Consider the following 17389-nt stretch of genomic DNA (forward strand, 5'->3'; position numbering starts at 1 on the left):
TTTTGGATCTGTATTTTTTTTTTAAAAAGCATAAAAACAGCTAAAATCACAGAATTTGTAGGTTTTTCTGCTCCTATGCTATTATTAACCTCAATAACCTTAATTTCCACTCATTTCCAGTCTATTCTGAACACCTCACACCTCACAATAGTGTTTTTATGTCCAAAAGGTTGCACCGAGGTAGCTGGATGACTATGCTAAGCGACACGAGTGGGCGGCACAAACACGTGACCCATCTAGGCGTGAAACTGCAGTGGCAGACAGGATGGCAGTTTGAAAAACTAGGCCCCAAACTGTACATAATGCAAAGAAAAAAAAGAGGTGCAAGATGGAATTGTCCTTGGGCCCTCCCACCCACCCTTATGTTGTATAAACAGGACATGCACACTTTAACAAACCAATCATTTCAGCGCCAGGGTCTGCCACACAACTGTGGCTGAAATGATTGGTTCGTTTGGGCCCCCACAAAACAAGCTGGCAATTAATGTGTCCCTGCACAAACTGGCTCTATGGAGGCAAGATGTCATCCTCATCCACCGATTCCTCACCCTCTTCAGTGTGTACATCCTCATCCTCACAAAGTATTAACTCGTCCCCACTTGAATCCACCACCACAGGTCCCTCTGTACCTTCTGGAGGCTGGTCTCCCTGGAAGAGCTGATAATTCATTTTGATGAACATCATCTTCTCCACATTCTGTGGAAGCAACCTCCTACGCCTTTCGCTGACAAGGTTCCCGGCTGCACTAAACACTCTTTCGGAGTACACACTGGAGGGGGGGCAACTCAGGTAAAATAGAGCCAGTTTGTACAGGGGCCTCCAAATTGCCTCTTTTTCCTGCCAGTACAGGTATGGACTGTCTGCCATGCCTACTTGGATGCTGTCACCGATGTAATCCTCCACCATTCTGTCAATGGTGACAGTATCATATGCAGTGACAGTAGACATGTCAGAAATTGTTGCCAGGTCCTTCAGTCCGGACCAGATGTCCAAACTTGGTCCTGCCTGCCCTGCATCACCGCCAGCGGGTTGCTTAGGATACCTAAGTTTTTTCCTGGCAGCCCCAGTTGCAGGAGAAAATGAAGAAGGAGCCGTTGACGTGTCACGTTCCGCTTCAGCTGACAGTGTGTTCACCAGCAGGTCTTTGCACCTCTGCAGGCTTGTGTCGGCCGGAAAGAGAGACACCACATAGGCTTTAAACCTAGGATCGAGCACGGTGGCCAAAACGTAGTGGTCTGATTTCAACAGATTGACCACCCTGGAATCCTGGCAAAGCGAATGAAGGGCTTCATCCACAAGTCCCACATGCCGAGCGGAATCGCTCCGTCTTAGCTCCTCCTTCACTTTCTCCAGCTGCTTCTGCAAAAGCCTGATGAGGGGAATGACCTGACTCAAGCTGGCAGTGTCTGAACTGACTTCACGTGTGGCAAGTTCGAAGGGCTGGAGAACCTTGCACAACACGGAAATCATTCTCCACTGCGCTTGAGTCAGGTGCATACCCCCTCCTTTGCCTATGTCATAGGTGGATGTATAGGCTTGTATGGCCTTTTGCTGCTCCTCCATCCTCTGAAGCATATAGAGGGTTGAGTTCCACCGCGTCACAACCTCTTGCTTCAGGTGATGGCGGGGCAGGTTCAAGAGTGTTTGCTGGCGCTCCAGTCTTCGGCACGCAGTCGCTGAATGGCGAAAGTGGCCAGAAATTTTTCGGGCCACCCAAAGCGTCTCCTGCACGCCCCTGTCGCTTTTCAGAAAATTCTGCACCACCAAGTTTATTGTGTGAGCAAAACATGGGACGTGCTGGAATTTGCCCAGATGTAATGCCCGCACAATATTGGTGGCGTTGTCAGATATCACAAATCCCCAGGAGAGTCTAAGTGGGGTAAGCCACTGGGCGATGATTTCCCTCAGTTTCTCTAAGAGGTTGTCGGCGGTGTGCCTCTTACTGAAACCGGTGATACACAGCGTAGCCTGCCTTGTAACGAGCTGGCATTTCTGAGATGCTGCTACTGGTGACGCTGCTGCTGTTGCTGCGTAAGGTGATACATCTACCCAGTGGGCTGTCACAGTCATATAGTCCTTAGTCTGCCCTGTTCCACTTGTCCACATGTCCGTGGTTAAGTGGACATTGTGTACAACGGCATTTTTCAGGACACTGAGGACACTTTTTCTGACGTTTCTGTACAGTCTCGGTATCGCCTGCCTAGTGAAGTGGAATCTAGACGGGATTTGGAACCGGGGACACACTACCTCCATCAATTGTCTAAATCCCACTGCACTAATGGCGGATACCGGACGCACGTCTAACACCAACATAGCAGTCAAGGCCTCAGTTATACGTTTTGCTTCAGGATGACTGCTGTCGTACTTCATCCTCCTCGCTAAGGACTGTTGGAGGGTCAATTGTTTAGTAAAAGTAGTGGTGTTCCTACTTCCTCTCTGGGATGATGAATGACTCCCAGCAGCAGCAACAGCAGCAGCGGCAGCAGTAGGCGTAGCAATGCAGGATCCTCCAGAGGAATCCCGGATAGGAGAGTCAGTCATGCCAGTGACATGGCCTGCAGGACTACTTCCGATCCTGACTAAGGAGGAAATTGACGAGGAGGGAGTTGACGGTGTGGTTTGCAGGCGCTTGGATACAACAGGACAACGGGATTTAGGTGTCCCTGGACTACTTACAGTCTTAGCCAAAGTTTCTGAACTTGACAGTAACTTTTTATGAACGCGCTGCAGGTGCCGTATAAGGGAGGATGTTCCTAGGTGGTTGACGTCCCTACCCCTACTTATTTCACCTTTACATATGGTACATATGGCAAGACAGTTGTTGTCCGGATTTGGATAGAAATATTGCCAGACCAAAGAGGTGGAATGTTTGGTCTTCTGCCCAGGCATGACCGTGATGGGCTTTTTCATCCCACGGACAACAACTGTCTCCCCCGGAGCCTGATTTAAACAAACCACATCACCATCAGAATCCTCCTCGCCAACTTCCTCCTCAGCGCCAGCTACACCAGTATCCTCATCCTGTTGTACTTCAACAGTGACATCTTCAATTTGCATATCAGCAAGTGGACTGTGGGTGCTCCTTTCAGCACTTGCAGGGGGCGTGCAAATGGTGGAAAGAGCCACCTCTTCCCGTCCAGTGCTGGGAAGGTCAGGCATCGCAACCACCACCACACTTGGACTCTCCTTGGGGATTTGTGATATCTTCTTAGAAAGCACAGTTCTTCGCTGTGCTTTTGCCAGCTTAACTCTTTTGATTTTTTTAGTGGGAGGAGGGCTTCCATCGTCATGTGAAGCTGAACCACTAGTCATGAACATACTAGGGATCGACCTTAGCCGTTCCTTGCCACTCCGTGTCGTAAATGGCATATTGGCAAGTTTACGTTTCTCTTCAGCTGATTTAAATGTCTTTTTCAAGGTCATTTTCCTGAACTTTGCCATTTGGGATTGTATGTGCCCTCTACTATGACATTGGGCATCGGCCTTGGCAGACGACGTTGATGGCATGTTATCGTCTATGTCATGACTAGTGGCAGCAGCTTCAGCACTAGGAGGAAGTGGTTCTTGATCTTTCTCTATTTTATTTTTATCGGAGAAAGTTTGGTCCTCCATTTATGTTATATCGATTTGATATATACGTGCGGCAAAACACAGAAAATAATTTTTTTTTTGGTTTGGACTGGAGTGTACTTTCGGGGGTTACAGCACCCTTTAACGGTCAAGCCAGCCGGCCCTTTACTTATGACACAGGCGCACGCTTGGCACTACTTTGTTGATGCACGTGCGGCTACTGCGCACACAATTCACAAACACAGAAAATAATTTTTTTTTTGGTTTGGACTGGAGTGTACTTTCGGGGGTTACAGCACCCTTAACGGTCAAGCCAGCCGGCCCTTTACTTATGACACAGGCGCACGCTTGGCACTACTTTGTTGATGCACGTGCGGCTACTGCGCACACAATTCACAAACACAGAAAATAATTTTTTTTTTGGTTTGGACTGGAGTGTACTTTCGGGGGTTACAGCACCCTTTAACGGTCAAGCCAGCCGGCCCTTTACTTATGACACAGGCGCACGCTTGGCACTACTTTGTTGATGCACGTGCGGCTACTGCGCACACAATTCACAAACACAGAAAATAATTTTTTTTTTGGTTTGGACTGGAGTGTACTTTCGGGGGTTACAGCACCCTTAACGGTCAAGCCAGCCGGCCCTTTACTTATGACACAGGCGCACGCTTGGCACTACTTTGTTGATGCACGTGCGGCTACTGCGCACACAATTCACAAACACAGAAAATAATTTTTTTTTTGGTTTGGACTGGAGTGTACTTTCGGGGGTTACAGCACCCTTTAACGGTCAAGCCAGCCGGCCCTTTACTTATGACACAGGCGCACGCTTGGCACTACTTTGTTGATGCACGTGCGGCTACTGCGCACACAATTCACAAACACAGAAAATAATTTTTTTTTTGGTTTGGACTGGAGTGTACTTTCGGGGGTTACAGCACCCTTAACGGTCAAGCCAGCCGGCCCTTTACTTATGACACAGGCGCACGCTTGGCACTACTTTGTTGATGCACGTGCGGCTACTGCGCACACAATTCACAAACACAGAAAATAATTTTTTTTTTGGTTTGGACTGGAGTGTACTTTCGGGGGTTACAGCACCCTTAACGGTCAAGCCAGCCGGCCCTTTACTTATGACACAGGCGCACGCTTGGCACTACTTTGTTGATGCACGTGCGGCTACTGCGCACACAATTCACAAACACAGAAAATAATTTTTTTTTTGGTTTGGACTGGAGTGTACTTTCGGGGGTTACAGCACCCTTAACGGTCAAGCCAGCCGGCCCTTTACTTATGACACAGGCGCACGCTTGGCACTACTTTGTTGATGCACGTGCGGCTACTGCGCACACAATTCACAAACACAGAAAATAATTTTTTTTTTGGTTTGGACTGGAGTGTACTTTCGGGGGTTACAGCACCCTTAACGGTCAAGCCAGCCGGCCCTTTACTTATGACACAGGCGCACGCTTGGCACTACTTTGTTGATGCACGTGCGGCTACTGCGCACACAATTCACAAACACAGAAAATAATTTTTTTTTTGGTTTGGACTGGAGTGTACTTTCGGGGGTTACAGCACCCTTAACGGTCAAGCCAGCCGGCCCTTTACTTATGACACAGGCGCACGCTTGGCACTACTTTGTTGATGCACGTGCGGCTACTGCGCACACAATTCACAAACACAGAAAATAATTTTTTTTTTGGTTTGGACTGGAGTGTACTTTCGGGGGTTACAGCACCCTTAACGGTCAAGCCAGCCGGCCCTTTACTTATGACACAGGCGCACGCTTGGCACTACTTTGTTGATGCACGTGCGGCTACTGCGCACACAATTCACAAACACAGAAAATAATTTTTTTTTTGGTTTGGACTGGAGTGTACTTTCGGGGGTTACAGCACCCTTAACGGTCAAGCCAGCCGGCCCTTTACTTATGACACAGGCGCACGCTTGGCACTACTTTGTTGATGCACGTGCGGCTACTGCGCACACAATTCACAAACACAGAAAATAATTTTTTTTTTGGTTTGGACTGGAGTGTACTTTCGGGGGTTACAGCACCCTTAACGGTCAAGCCAGCCGGCCCTTTACTTATGACACAGGCGCACGCTTGGCACTACTTTGTTGATGCACGTGCGGCTACTGCGCACACAATTCACAAACACAGAAAATATTTTTTTTTTTGGTTTGGACTGGAGTGTACTTTCGGGGGTTACAGCACCCTTAACGGTCAAGCCAGCCGGCCCTTTACTTATGACACAGGCGCACGCTTGGCACTACTTTGTTGATGCACGTGCGGCTACTGCGCACACAATTCACAAACACAGAAAATAATTTTTTTTTTGGTTTGGACTGGAGTGTACTTTCGGGGGTTACAGCACCCTTAACGATCAAGCCAGCCGGCCCTTTACTTATGACACAGGCGCACGCTTGGCACTACTTTGTTGATGCACGTGCGGCTACTGCGCACACAATTCACAAACACAGAAAATATATTATTTTTTTAGCACTTGGGGGGAGCACCCCTGATGGACAGAGCACCCCCTGGACAACACTGCAGCACTCCTTTAGGACTGGGACACTGCACAGGACTTTGGAGTGGACACAGCCCCTATGGAGAACTGACTGCACAACACAGTCCAGCCAGCCCCTATGGACTTTGAAGTAGTGGACACAGCCCCTATTAACAACAGCAGCACAGCACAACACAGCCAGCCCCTATGGACTTTGAAGTAGTGGACAACAGCAGCACTACACTACACTACACTACACAGCCCTAACTCCCACCCTCCCTCTTCACTGTCCACAGCCGAGTGAGAAAATGGCGCCGACGTGGGTACCTTATATAGGATCCAAAACCCGCGAGACTCGGAAGGCGGGATGATGACGTTTTGCCTCGATTTCAGATCCGAGTCAGGCGGGAAAAGTCGAGCCTGATTCGGATCGGACTCGGACCGGGGGGGCTCGGGGGGGTTCGGATTTCAGAAATCCGAACCCGCTCACCCCTACTATATATATATATATATATATATATATATATATACATACAAATCCAACGCAAAAGTCAGGCACTCTGAGGCACAATATAAGATGCAAAAGCCAGTGGTATTGTAACGTCAACGTTTCAGGGCATCAGCCCCTTCGTCAGGACACACTTAACTACATATGACGAAGGGGCTGATGCCCTGAAATGTTGACGTTACAATACAATAAGCAAGTATGAGATAAGTGTAAAAATATCACAGTATACGCTTTTCTCGCTCCGCAGATTTTAGTGAGACTTTTTGCTGTGATTTCGGTTTTATGCTTTTATTTTTTGCAGCTTTTTAAAGAGAGACCTGACTTAGCTCACATTTGCAGTGATACACCTCCATTGTACTGCTGCAATTTAGCATGCCGGTGCTTTGGTGGAAACCCCGCTCCTCTAAGCTTTTTTTTTTCCCCTGTCCTGGCAAAGTATTAAGTGGTATGCGTATGCATGGCTAACGTAAGAGCATGTGATTCGAGTCAGTTTTACTGGTCGCAGAGTGGAACGAACACCAGACATTACGGCAGCTGTTCCCGGGGTTAAGCAGTGCAAAATAGGTTAGCACCAGAGAGATTTCTTGTTAGTTTCAGAGAACCAAGTACAATTCCTGTCTCCGAAGGAGCTTTGGCTTTTCTCCACTTAATAAATAGACCCATCAATGTAAACTTTATGGCTATTAGAAGCCACAATGTACTGTTTTATTCTCAGTGTTGCACTGCTGCAGGATGAAAATGGCATGCCGTGATGGGATGCTGTATAGCATAAAGTAATTTATTTCCTATTACATCGTTATATACTACTGTAGTTTATTATAAATGCATGTACCAAATGTGTAATAGTAAGTGCCCACTCTTCCAGTGATGTCACAGCCTCAACACTTTTATGCACAGCACATTAAGTTCTCCTGATTACGCCTTATAACCTAAATTATGTCATAAGTATCCAACATTTTCATTTGTCAATGCAATTTACAGTGTCTATTACACAGTGATGGACATCAGGGTGACTTGGGTTTAATGTGGTAGTAATGTAGATGCCACTTGCTAGTCACTAATACACAAGATTTCTCTTTCTCAGAGAATTTCTCTTGTTTTTCTGTTCTGATCCTGAGCAATACAATTCTCCTCCATAATCAGAAGCATATGTGACCTGTAGTAATGCACAGGGAGTAAGGAAAAGAATGAAGACACTCTCTTTATACTGGTTCCCGGGTATACTACAGCCTGTTTTTGTTACAAAATCTACATTTTTGCTTCCACTGAGTAAACTCTGAGCGGAAGGGTTAGAAGTCTGCTGCCAAGTGTTATTTCTGATGTATGTCAGTGTAGTGCACCCATGAAAGTGGATTAAATTGATAGGGAAAAATGAAGGCTACGCTTTGGCTAGAAGAATAAGGAACCCATTTAAAGATTAGCGTCTTGTGTTTAGTGATAGGGAAACTGTTCTGGCAGTTTCAGATATTTGCTTGTATATAGAAGGGGACCGTAGGCTAAATCTGGCTGTCGGTGCAATCACAGTGGCTGGCTGCTAGGGGGCGCTATGACTAGGCAATTCCTCTTGCTTCTGCCCTTCCTCCTAAATCATTCACTTTTTTTTCTTTTAATTAAACAGTTCCCTTACCATGTGGGAGTACCTACATTTACATGTATTGACATTTCCATCCATGAGTAAAAAAATAGGTCAATACTAATCTGATATGCTATCCTTAAACTTAGTAAAATCAAGAAATCTTTGAGTTTGGATTGTGAAAAGCTGTTCCCCTAGCAATCTCCTAATGCCCTATCATACACTCTAGCTATTTCTATTGCATTAAGTATAAGAAAATAAGTGCGACTTAACAAAATGGCCACACCCATGGGTGGACAATTTGGACAGCCATCATTACTGGGGCATGCCAATGCAGTCAGAAGATGGCCACACACACACGGCACGATTAGCAGTCCTCTACTGTCTGGCGTCTAATCATGACCCTTATCTGGTGCTCTAGTTGTTTTTATTTTAGGCCTCATACTGCAGTGTCTGGCTAATTGCTGCAATATTCCAGCTTGTGTTTCCAGCATTATTACATTTTTATAAAATAGCAAAACATTTTTACCAGTGACTTTTCATGTGGCAGCCCATATTAGCCGAGAAGATGTAAAAATACTTGTGAGGTTCACAAATATTTGATGGACAACTGCTAGTTTTTAGTGCCAGGACAGGTAAAAACAGGTTCCTATACACTAATTGGGAATTAATGAAACTCCAGTGTAAAAATAGAAATATTTAGTATTGGTTGAAGTTCAGTATATATTTTTAAGTGGTGTTGTTCTTTTGTTTTTGTAATGGTTGAAGCAAATAGTAGTTTATGGTTTAGTATAATAATGGCTGTTTGCATTGTACTTATGCCGTTTTCATTCCTTCTCTATGACAACAGATGGCAGCACAGAAGCTCAGGCCTGTTGGCAATGTGACATTCTCGATCTCCAGCCGCACAGACTCTGGAGTCCATGCACTCTGTAATTCTGCACATGTGGATATTGAGAGAGCACCAGGAAAGGCTCCGTTCTCAGAGGACATCTTGGTCAAAAGTTTGAACTTTCATCTGAGCGCAGAGCCCATCAGGTGGGTCATACCAAATGGTGAAATAAAAAGAATTCTATAATCGTATTGCTATTTGGCCAATCCATGGAGTTATTCAGCTACTGCAGTTAGTACAGACATTGAGGGTTATTTCTTAACATTACATTTAAGTGTACATTTTGCTCTAAACTATTTTAACGTCAGACATTTGCTTTCATTGTGAGACCTGCATTAGACAAATGCAACCTACTGTAATTTCTCATTGGCTGCTATGGTTTAGTGCAAATTGGACTTCAAGCAATGGGGCAGATTTAGCAAAGCTTGGTGAGGGATAAAATACTAGCCAACCAGCTTCTGTCATTTTGTGTTTGAAAAATGACAGTCAGGAGCTGATTGGTTGGTACTTTGGGGTCTATTCATGAAGCAGAAAAGAGCCCTGTTTAGCTGTAATCAGGGCTCTTCTCAGCTTCGTGCTATCATGGAGCAAGTTTACTGTGGAGAAATGCATTACTTCTCCAGCACTACCTCCGCTCCATGTCTGCATCGCATACTATGGCGATTCATGAAGGAACGGAAAGCTCAGCTTTCCGTTCCTCTACTGCAGTACAGATTCACCATCTGAGGATGGCATAAGCTGTACCGCAAGCCGAACAGAGCAGGGTAGCTGCATACTTTCCTGCTGTCTGCCTGACACCTGGCACTGGCTCTGCCCCCTTTTCCCAGCGTCCTTTGCAGGAGGTCTGACCCGACCCACTGCTCTCCGACGCCGGGGCATGTGCAATGAGGAGCAGGCATATCGGGCTCCCGATATGTCTGTATTCTCGCTGCGTACAGGGATCATGGAGGGGCCGGACAGCGCCGAAGACGCCAGACAGGTAAGTGTACATGAATTCCTACTAAACTTCACTATATATGGCATCGATGTGATGCGATGTATAGTGGTATCTTATAGGTGCCAATTCATGTTGTACATGAATAGACCCCTTTATCTCTCTCCGCTTCACCTCTCTCCAAGCTTTGATAAATCTCTGCCAGTGTTGGAAAATAATCCCTCTATGTGACAGTATACGCATACTTGCCTACCCTCCCGAATTCCGCGGGAGACTCCCGCTTTAAGGTGGGAGCTCCCGCTACCCCGGAATATAAAGTGAATCCCCCGCTTTCTCCACTCTCATCAAAAATCCGGACTGCGCATGCGCGAGTCTGGATGAGATGGGAGCGGGGCTTGAGGACGTCTCAACGAGCTTCTTTCAGGACGTCACAGCTAATACTATAAGCGGGCCACCGCAGGCTTGTGAGTAGCGGTGGCCAGCAACTTAGCCCGGCACACAGTCACTGGCTTCCCTGGAGCCCGATTACAGTGTGGATGGCTGGGTGTGAAATCACGAGGTAGAATAGCGTGTGGTCGGCAGCGCAGCCTGTATGGCCACAGTGCCCTTACCTCCTCTTCACATTGCAGCGGAACCCGCTCCTTCCTTTGCTCCACGGCAGTCACGCTACCACTGCAGGAACAGTGAGAACTGTGCAGCAGCAGCAGAGTCATGAATACCTGGTAAGTGAAAAACTGTGGAGACTGGACACTGACCCGGGAAGGAATAGTTGAGGGAGGCAGCTAACTCCCAGTACACACTGACATGGGGTATTATTGTTATTATTTACAATAGAGGGGGCTGTGTAGTGATATATGAAGGGAGGGGACACAGCTCCCAGAACACTGACATACATTATTATTTTTATTATTTACAATAAAGGGGGCTGTGTAGTGATATATGAGGGGAGGAGGACACAGCTCCCAGCACACACTGATATGTGGTATTATTATATAGAGGGGAGAAGACTGTACATATGACACATCCTGCTCTGCTGCAAAAGCATTGAGACACCAGCTCACGCACAGCAACTGGATGGCCGTGACACTTAATCACAACCGCATTTTGCATTATCTAAACCTAATCTCCTGTTATTGCCAGTGTCTCACCCCTGAGTAGAAATAGATATGGGTGACGTCAGGATACATCTACTGAATGGGATCTATCCACTACCAAATAGATACGCCCATAGGTAAAGCTAGACACGCCCTTAGGGCGGAGCATGGCACACCCCCTCGATGGCATATACTACAACCGACTATAATCTCCCTGAAACTCATTTTCAAAAGTAGGTAAGTATGCAGTATAGTGAATGTAATATTTAAATTATGTATACAAGCTGCAGCTATGACTGTACTGAATATTATGAAAAAAATAACATTAAAAACTACTTACAAGAAAGTTGTTTCATGTTGGTATGGACCTCCCATCACGTAATGCTTAACATTCTGCCATTTTGTTATTGTGTTGTATCATTTTGTTGGCCAAATCTATTTATTCCCTTTATGTACCCATACTTTGTTTCATTTTCCCCATTCTTCACCTGCTTTCTTATGTGTGTACACAATCAAGTAAGTCCCCCCCATAAACCCCATAGGGATGAAGAAAGAGGGTAACAGGAAATTTGTAGTCTACTTTTATACCACCCACTATTTTCTGTGGAAACATCTGGACAAATTAGACCACTCCCCCCGATCACACCGGATCATGCCCAGACCTGCCCAGGCCATGGCAATTTACAGATAGACCACCCCCATTTTCTGCTGTGACAAAAAGAGTCAAGTGCTTTAGCTTACTACTGTTTCTTGTTTTTATTATATGGGAATGAGCTTACTCTGAGGTCAGGAAAACACAGTGCTTTAAACTTTATTGCAGATGCCTCTGGCAGTTGGGACAAATCCAGTAAAGGGGATAAGTGGGCAACGTGCGGCTTGTCTACTGTTGCTAACAGATGAGATGGAGCGGCAATGATTTCTGGCTTATGAACACAGAAAACAAGCATTCCTGTTCATAATGCATCGCTCACACACAGAACCCCGTTCCCATAGTAACTAATTAGCACTATAATACTTGCTCTTCAGCTCTTACCTTAAGGGGGTGAGAGAATAAGCCTGAGAGATGAGCATATGGGACCCCTTCAATTGGGTGCTCAAAATATAGCACATTGCAAGTATCTTGGGCCAGTGCATCAATCCTTCTTTATATGTCATTGTTCTAAATACTGAAGGGCCAGCAACCAGCCCAGAGATTTACCTTTTTTTATTTTATTTTGTTTTGCTTCAACCATTACATGATCATTGATCTCCTTGGCCGCAAGCACCCCCCATGGATCTATACTAAAGAATTATGCATGCTCTAAAATAGTGACTGTCTTTGCTGAGATGTAATAAATATATACGACGCACACACACGTAAGGAGAGAAGGGTGGACCCTGAAGTACACCTGCAGTCTTTATTTGTTTACATTGTCTTTGCCTATAACCTCATTCTATTGATCCTGAAAATGACCCCTGTTTGCTAACATGCATGCAAACAGTGGTGTAACTACCGTGGGTGCAAGGAGTGCACAAGCTATGGTCCCGGAGTTGCCTCTGTGCCCCGCTGCTCCCCCTGCACCCGGTCACACACACAAGTTGGGCTGGTCCAGTCAGGGCCACCTGGGTGTCAGTGGAGTTGATTTGGTGCCAGCCTGCCAGCTTATTACAGCTGGCGCATCGGCAGGCAGATATGGTAAGACAGCGCCACCAGTTGCAAGGCAATCAGAGCTGGCGGAGGCAGCCAATCACCAGAGGCAGCTCCTGATTGGCTGCTGGTCTGTGAGCTTTGGTTGGCTCGTGACCAGTGCCAGATTCAATTTGCACCAGCATGGTCTGTCTGCCTGCTGGTGCACCAGCTGTAATTAGCTAGTGGCCCAGCACCAGGTCAGCAGAGGCAGCCGCCAGCCAGCAGTCAGCACTGCAGGAGGTGACCCGGGATATTCATATACCATGGGCACCTCTGATTGGCTGTTGGCAGAAAAGGGGGCGGAGACAACAGGAAGACAGCTGTCTTTGCTGCTCTTCTCCCCTAACAGCACTGATTACACCATCCTGAGATGATGAATGCTGTACTAGCAGAGGAATAGAAAGCTCAGCTTTCCGTTCCTTTATGAATTGCACTCACCATACAAATGTATGGCAATGCGATACATACAGGAGCAGGTGCCCCGCTGGAGAAGTAATAAGCTTCTCCAGTGGTATCCTGCTCTATGAATAGCTCGAAGCAGAGAAGTGCCCTGTTTTCAGATACACAGGACACTTCACTGCTTCATGAATAGACCCCATAATCTGTAAAGGGCATTACTGTGTGGCATAATGTGTAAGGGGCATTACCGTGTGGCTTTGGGGTCTATTCACTAAGCCTTGGAGAGAGAGAAAATGGAGAAAGTAACTCCCCACCAATCAGCTCCTGATTTCAAACACAGCCTGTAAACTAACAGTTAGGAGCTGATTGGCTGGGACTTATCTTTCTCCCCAAGGCTTTGTGAATAGACCCCATAATGTATAAGGGGCGCTACTACTGCGTAGCATAATGTGTATAGGGGTACTACTGTGTGGCATAACCTGAATGAGCTCTGTGTGGGGGCAAATGTTTGTGTGGGGGGGGGTTTACCTCTTGGGAGGCCTTTTAAGATCTTGCTATGTGGCCCACAGAGTTCTAGTTACGCCCTTGCATGCATACACAGAGGGCTGACTAATATATATGGTCACTTTAAAAAGAACTAACTCCGGATTTAATATGAACATGAGTTATAAAGTTTGACACTTGCTCAGCCTATGAGGTTGAAAGAAAGGATACTTTTGTAGCTTTCACACAGTTTTCTGGCAGACTGCCAATTTCCACTGGAGCCAGCCCCGGAACCTGTGTAATGTAAAGGTGCCTACATACTTAGAGATATTTTACACAATTTGCTCGATTCTGACGCATCATGACGACAAATTGTGTAAAATATGCCCAAATCAGAGTGTCCACTCATGATGCCGATGCGCGTCCCCGCATGTCGTACATTGCATCTTCAGATCTGCCGTGCTGTAGGGCAGATCTGACAATCTCAGTCACAATGCACTGGAATAGTTAGGAGGCACGATAGATCGTTTATCACATTGGACAGTTTTAACACCAAATCGTGCCCACGACTGCCAGGGAGCTGCTGGGGAGAGTTCAAGGGGAAATCGGACACAATGTCGGTTCGTGAGCACTTCGCCAAGTGTGTAGGCACCTTAAGAGTGTCCCCATTGTGAGACAGCGAAGTTCAAACCTAGGCAAAAACCTAATCCTGGTCAAACTACACCACCATGCCAAAGTTGGTGGAGCTGGGTCCAAAACCCTACTTTCTTGCTTTATATATACAGTCAGGTGCATAAATATTGGGAAATTGACAGAATTTTCATATTTTGGCCTCTATTCACCACCACAATGGCTTTGAAATTAAACAAACAAGATGTGCTTTAACTGCAGACTTTCAGATTTAATTTGAAGGTAATTACATCCAAATCAGGTGAACGGTGTAGGAATTACAATGGTTTCTATATGTGCCTCACACTTTTTAAGGGGCCAAAAGTAATGGGACTATCAACTCAAAAGCTATTTCATGGAGAGGTGTGGGCTATTCCCTCGTTATTTCATTATCAATTAAGCAGGTAAAAGATCTGGAGTTGATTCTAGGTGTGACATTTGCATTTGGAATCAGTTGCTGTCGACTCTCAATATGAGATCCAAAGAGTTGTCACTATCAGTGAAGCAAGCCATCATTAGGCTGAAAAATCAAAACAAACCCGTCAGAGAGATAGCAAAAACATTAGGTGTGGCCAAATCAACTGTTTGGAACATTCTTAAAAAGAAAGAACGCATCGGAGAGCTCAGCAACACCAAAAGACCTGGAAGACCACGGAAAACAACTGTGGTGGTTGACAAAAGAATTATTTCCCTGGTGAAGAAAAACCCCTTCACAACAGTTGGTCAAATCAAGAACACTCTCCAGGAGGTAGGTGTATATGTGTCAAAGTCAACAATCAAGAGAAGACTTCACAAGAGTGAATATAGAGGGTTCACCACAAGATGTAAACCATTGGTGAGCCACAAAAACAGGAAGACCAGATTAGAGTTTGCCAAACAACATCTAAAAAAGCCATTACAGTTCTGGAACAACATCCTATGGACAGATGAGACAAAGATCAACTTGTACCAGAGTGAAGAGAATAGTATGGAGAAGGAAAGGAACTGCTCATGATCCAAAACATACCACCTCATCAGTGAAGCATGGTGGTGATAGTGTCATGGCGTGGGCATGTATGGCTGCCAATGGAACTGGTTCCCTTGTATTTATTGATGATGTGACTACTGACAAAAGCAGCAGAATGAATTCTGAAGTGTTTCGGGCAATATTATATGCTAATATTCAGTCAAATGCTTCAGAACTCATTGGATGGTGCTTCACAGTGCAGATGGACAATGACCCGAAGCATACTGCAAAAGCAACCAAAAAGTTTTTTACGGCTAAAAAGTGGAATGTTATGCAATGGCCAAGTCAATCCCCTGACCTGAATCCGATTGAGCATGCATTTCACTTGATGAAGACAAAACTGAAGGGAAAATGCCCCAAGAACAAGCAGGAACTGAAGACATTTGCAGTAGAGGCCTGGCAGAGCATCACCAGGGATGAAACCCAGCGTCTGGTGATGTCTATGCGTTCCAGACTTCAGGCTGTAATTGCCTGCAAAGGATTTGCAACAAAGTATTAAAAAGTGAAAGTTAGATTTAGGATTGTTTAGTTTGTCCCATTACTTTTGGCCCCTTAAAAAGTGGGAGGCACATATAGAAACCGTTGTAATTCCTACACCGTTCACCTGATTTGGATGTAATTACCCTCAAATTAAATCTGAAAGTATGCAGTTAAAGCGCATCTTGTTTGTTTAATTTCAAAGCCATTGTGGTGGTGAATAGAGGCCAAAATATGAAAATTCTGTCAATGTCCCAATATTTATGCACCTGACTGTGTGTGTATGTGTATATATATATATATATATATATATATACACACACACACACACACAGTGTGTTTATGTATATATAAAATTATGTATATATGTATATATTATATATTATATTATGTATATATAAAATTATATATATATATAATTTTATGTCTTTTCAGTCCTGCACTCCCACAATATTAATAAGGACCACCAGTGCCATCTGGCTTGGACGTCCCTTTGTCAAGGTGTAGAGATCAGGTTCTTTCATCTCTACACCTTGACAAAGGGGCATCCTAGTCCCCGAAACGTCGGAAGTCATGTTTTTTATGTAAATTAATATAGTTGTTTTTTTCATTTGAATCACACCGAGTGCCCGCTGCTTGTTTGTAGATAAGTAGCTTATATTATACCAGAAGGCGCCGGCGAACATTTCAGTGGTTGTGGGAGTGCCGGACTGATGGACATATATATATATATATATATATATATATATATATAAATAACACAAAGTGTCCACACTCTCGTTTAACATGAATCCAATGCTGGGGTAGCTGACCCAAACAAGGTAGATACCTTGTCAAAGACCATCTCCGGAAGAAATGAGGGTGCACTCACCAGACTTCATACAAATATCAAAAAGATTTGTTTTATTTACATCATCTTAAAAGTACAGCCATAGTACAGCCATCCATCGACGTTTCGGTCCAGTCCTTGGACCTTAGTCAAGATGGACTGGACCGAAACGTCGATGGATGGCTGTACTATGGCTGTATTTAAGATGACGTAAATAAAACAAATCTTTTCTATGAAGTCTGGTGAGTGCACCCTCATTTCTTCCGGAGATATATATATATATAGCCCAGTTGACTATAGCCATATCTTGATTACATTGGAAGCAGCAAAAACGATAGAGCAGCTGGATAAATCTCCTATTCTCTCACTATGCAGAGTTTGGCCAATTAAGGGCGCAAAACTTCCCAAGAGTCTGAAAGGAATCGGTATGTAATACTGACGGACGGGATCCAGGCTGTCAGAAACCCGATGCCTGGGTCCCGACAGGTTTAACATACCGACACTTGGTGGTCGGTATGCTAACCCTACCCCTCTCCCTACAGTACCCTAACCCTCCCTCCCTGTTGCCTGAACCTAACCTCCCCCTCCCCGCACCCTAAACCTAACCCTCCCCCTTAGTGCGTAATCCTCTCCCTAGTGCCTAACCTCTAAACCTAACCCTCCCCCCAACCCAGTTATTTACCTTTGGCATCCCGGCGGGATTCTGACCGGCGTCTGTATTCTGGCATCGGTACTGTAAACGTCGGCATCCAGACCGCCAGGATGCCGAACGC

The 17389-nt window shown here is 45.4% G+C and overlaps 1 protein-coding gene across 6 annotated transcripts in view; it reads left to right on the top strand.

Annotated features, from left to right (window-relative positions):
- PUSL1 (pseudouridine synthase like 1) overlaps positions 1 to 17389 on the top strand; it is a 181673-nt gene that overhangs the window by 105347 nt on the left and 58937 nt on the right. For all 6 annotated transcript variants that reach the window (XM_088482249.1, XM_088482248.1, XM_088482253.1 and 3 more), the window contains one exon: positions 9015 to 9202. In XM_088482249.1, coding sequence (XP_088338375.1) covers positions 9015 to 9202 — 188 coding nt within the window. The remainder of the gene's footprint in view (positions 1 to 9014; positions 9203 to 17389) is intronic.

The sequence above is a fragment of the Taudactylus pleione genome, unplaced genomic scaffold (genome assembly GCF_031769625.1).
Source record: "Taudactylus pleione unplaced genomic scaffold, aTauple2 ptg000284l, whole genome shotgun sequence".
NCBI classification, from domain to species: Eukaryota; Metazoa; Chordata; class Amphibia; order Anura; family Myobatrachidae; genus Taudactylus; species Taudactylus pleione.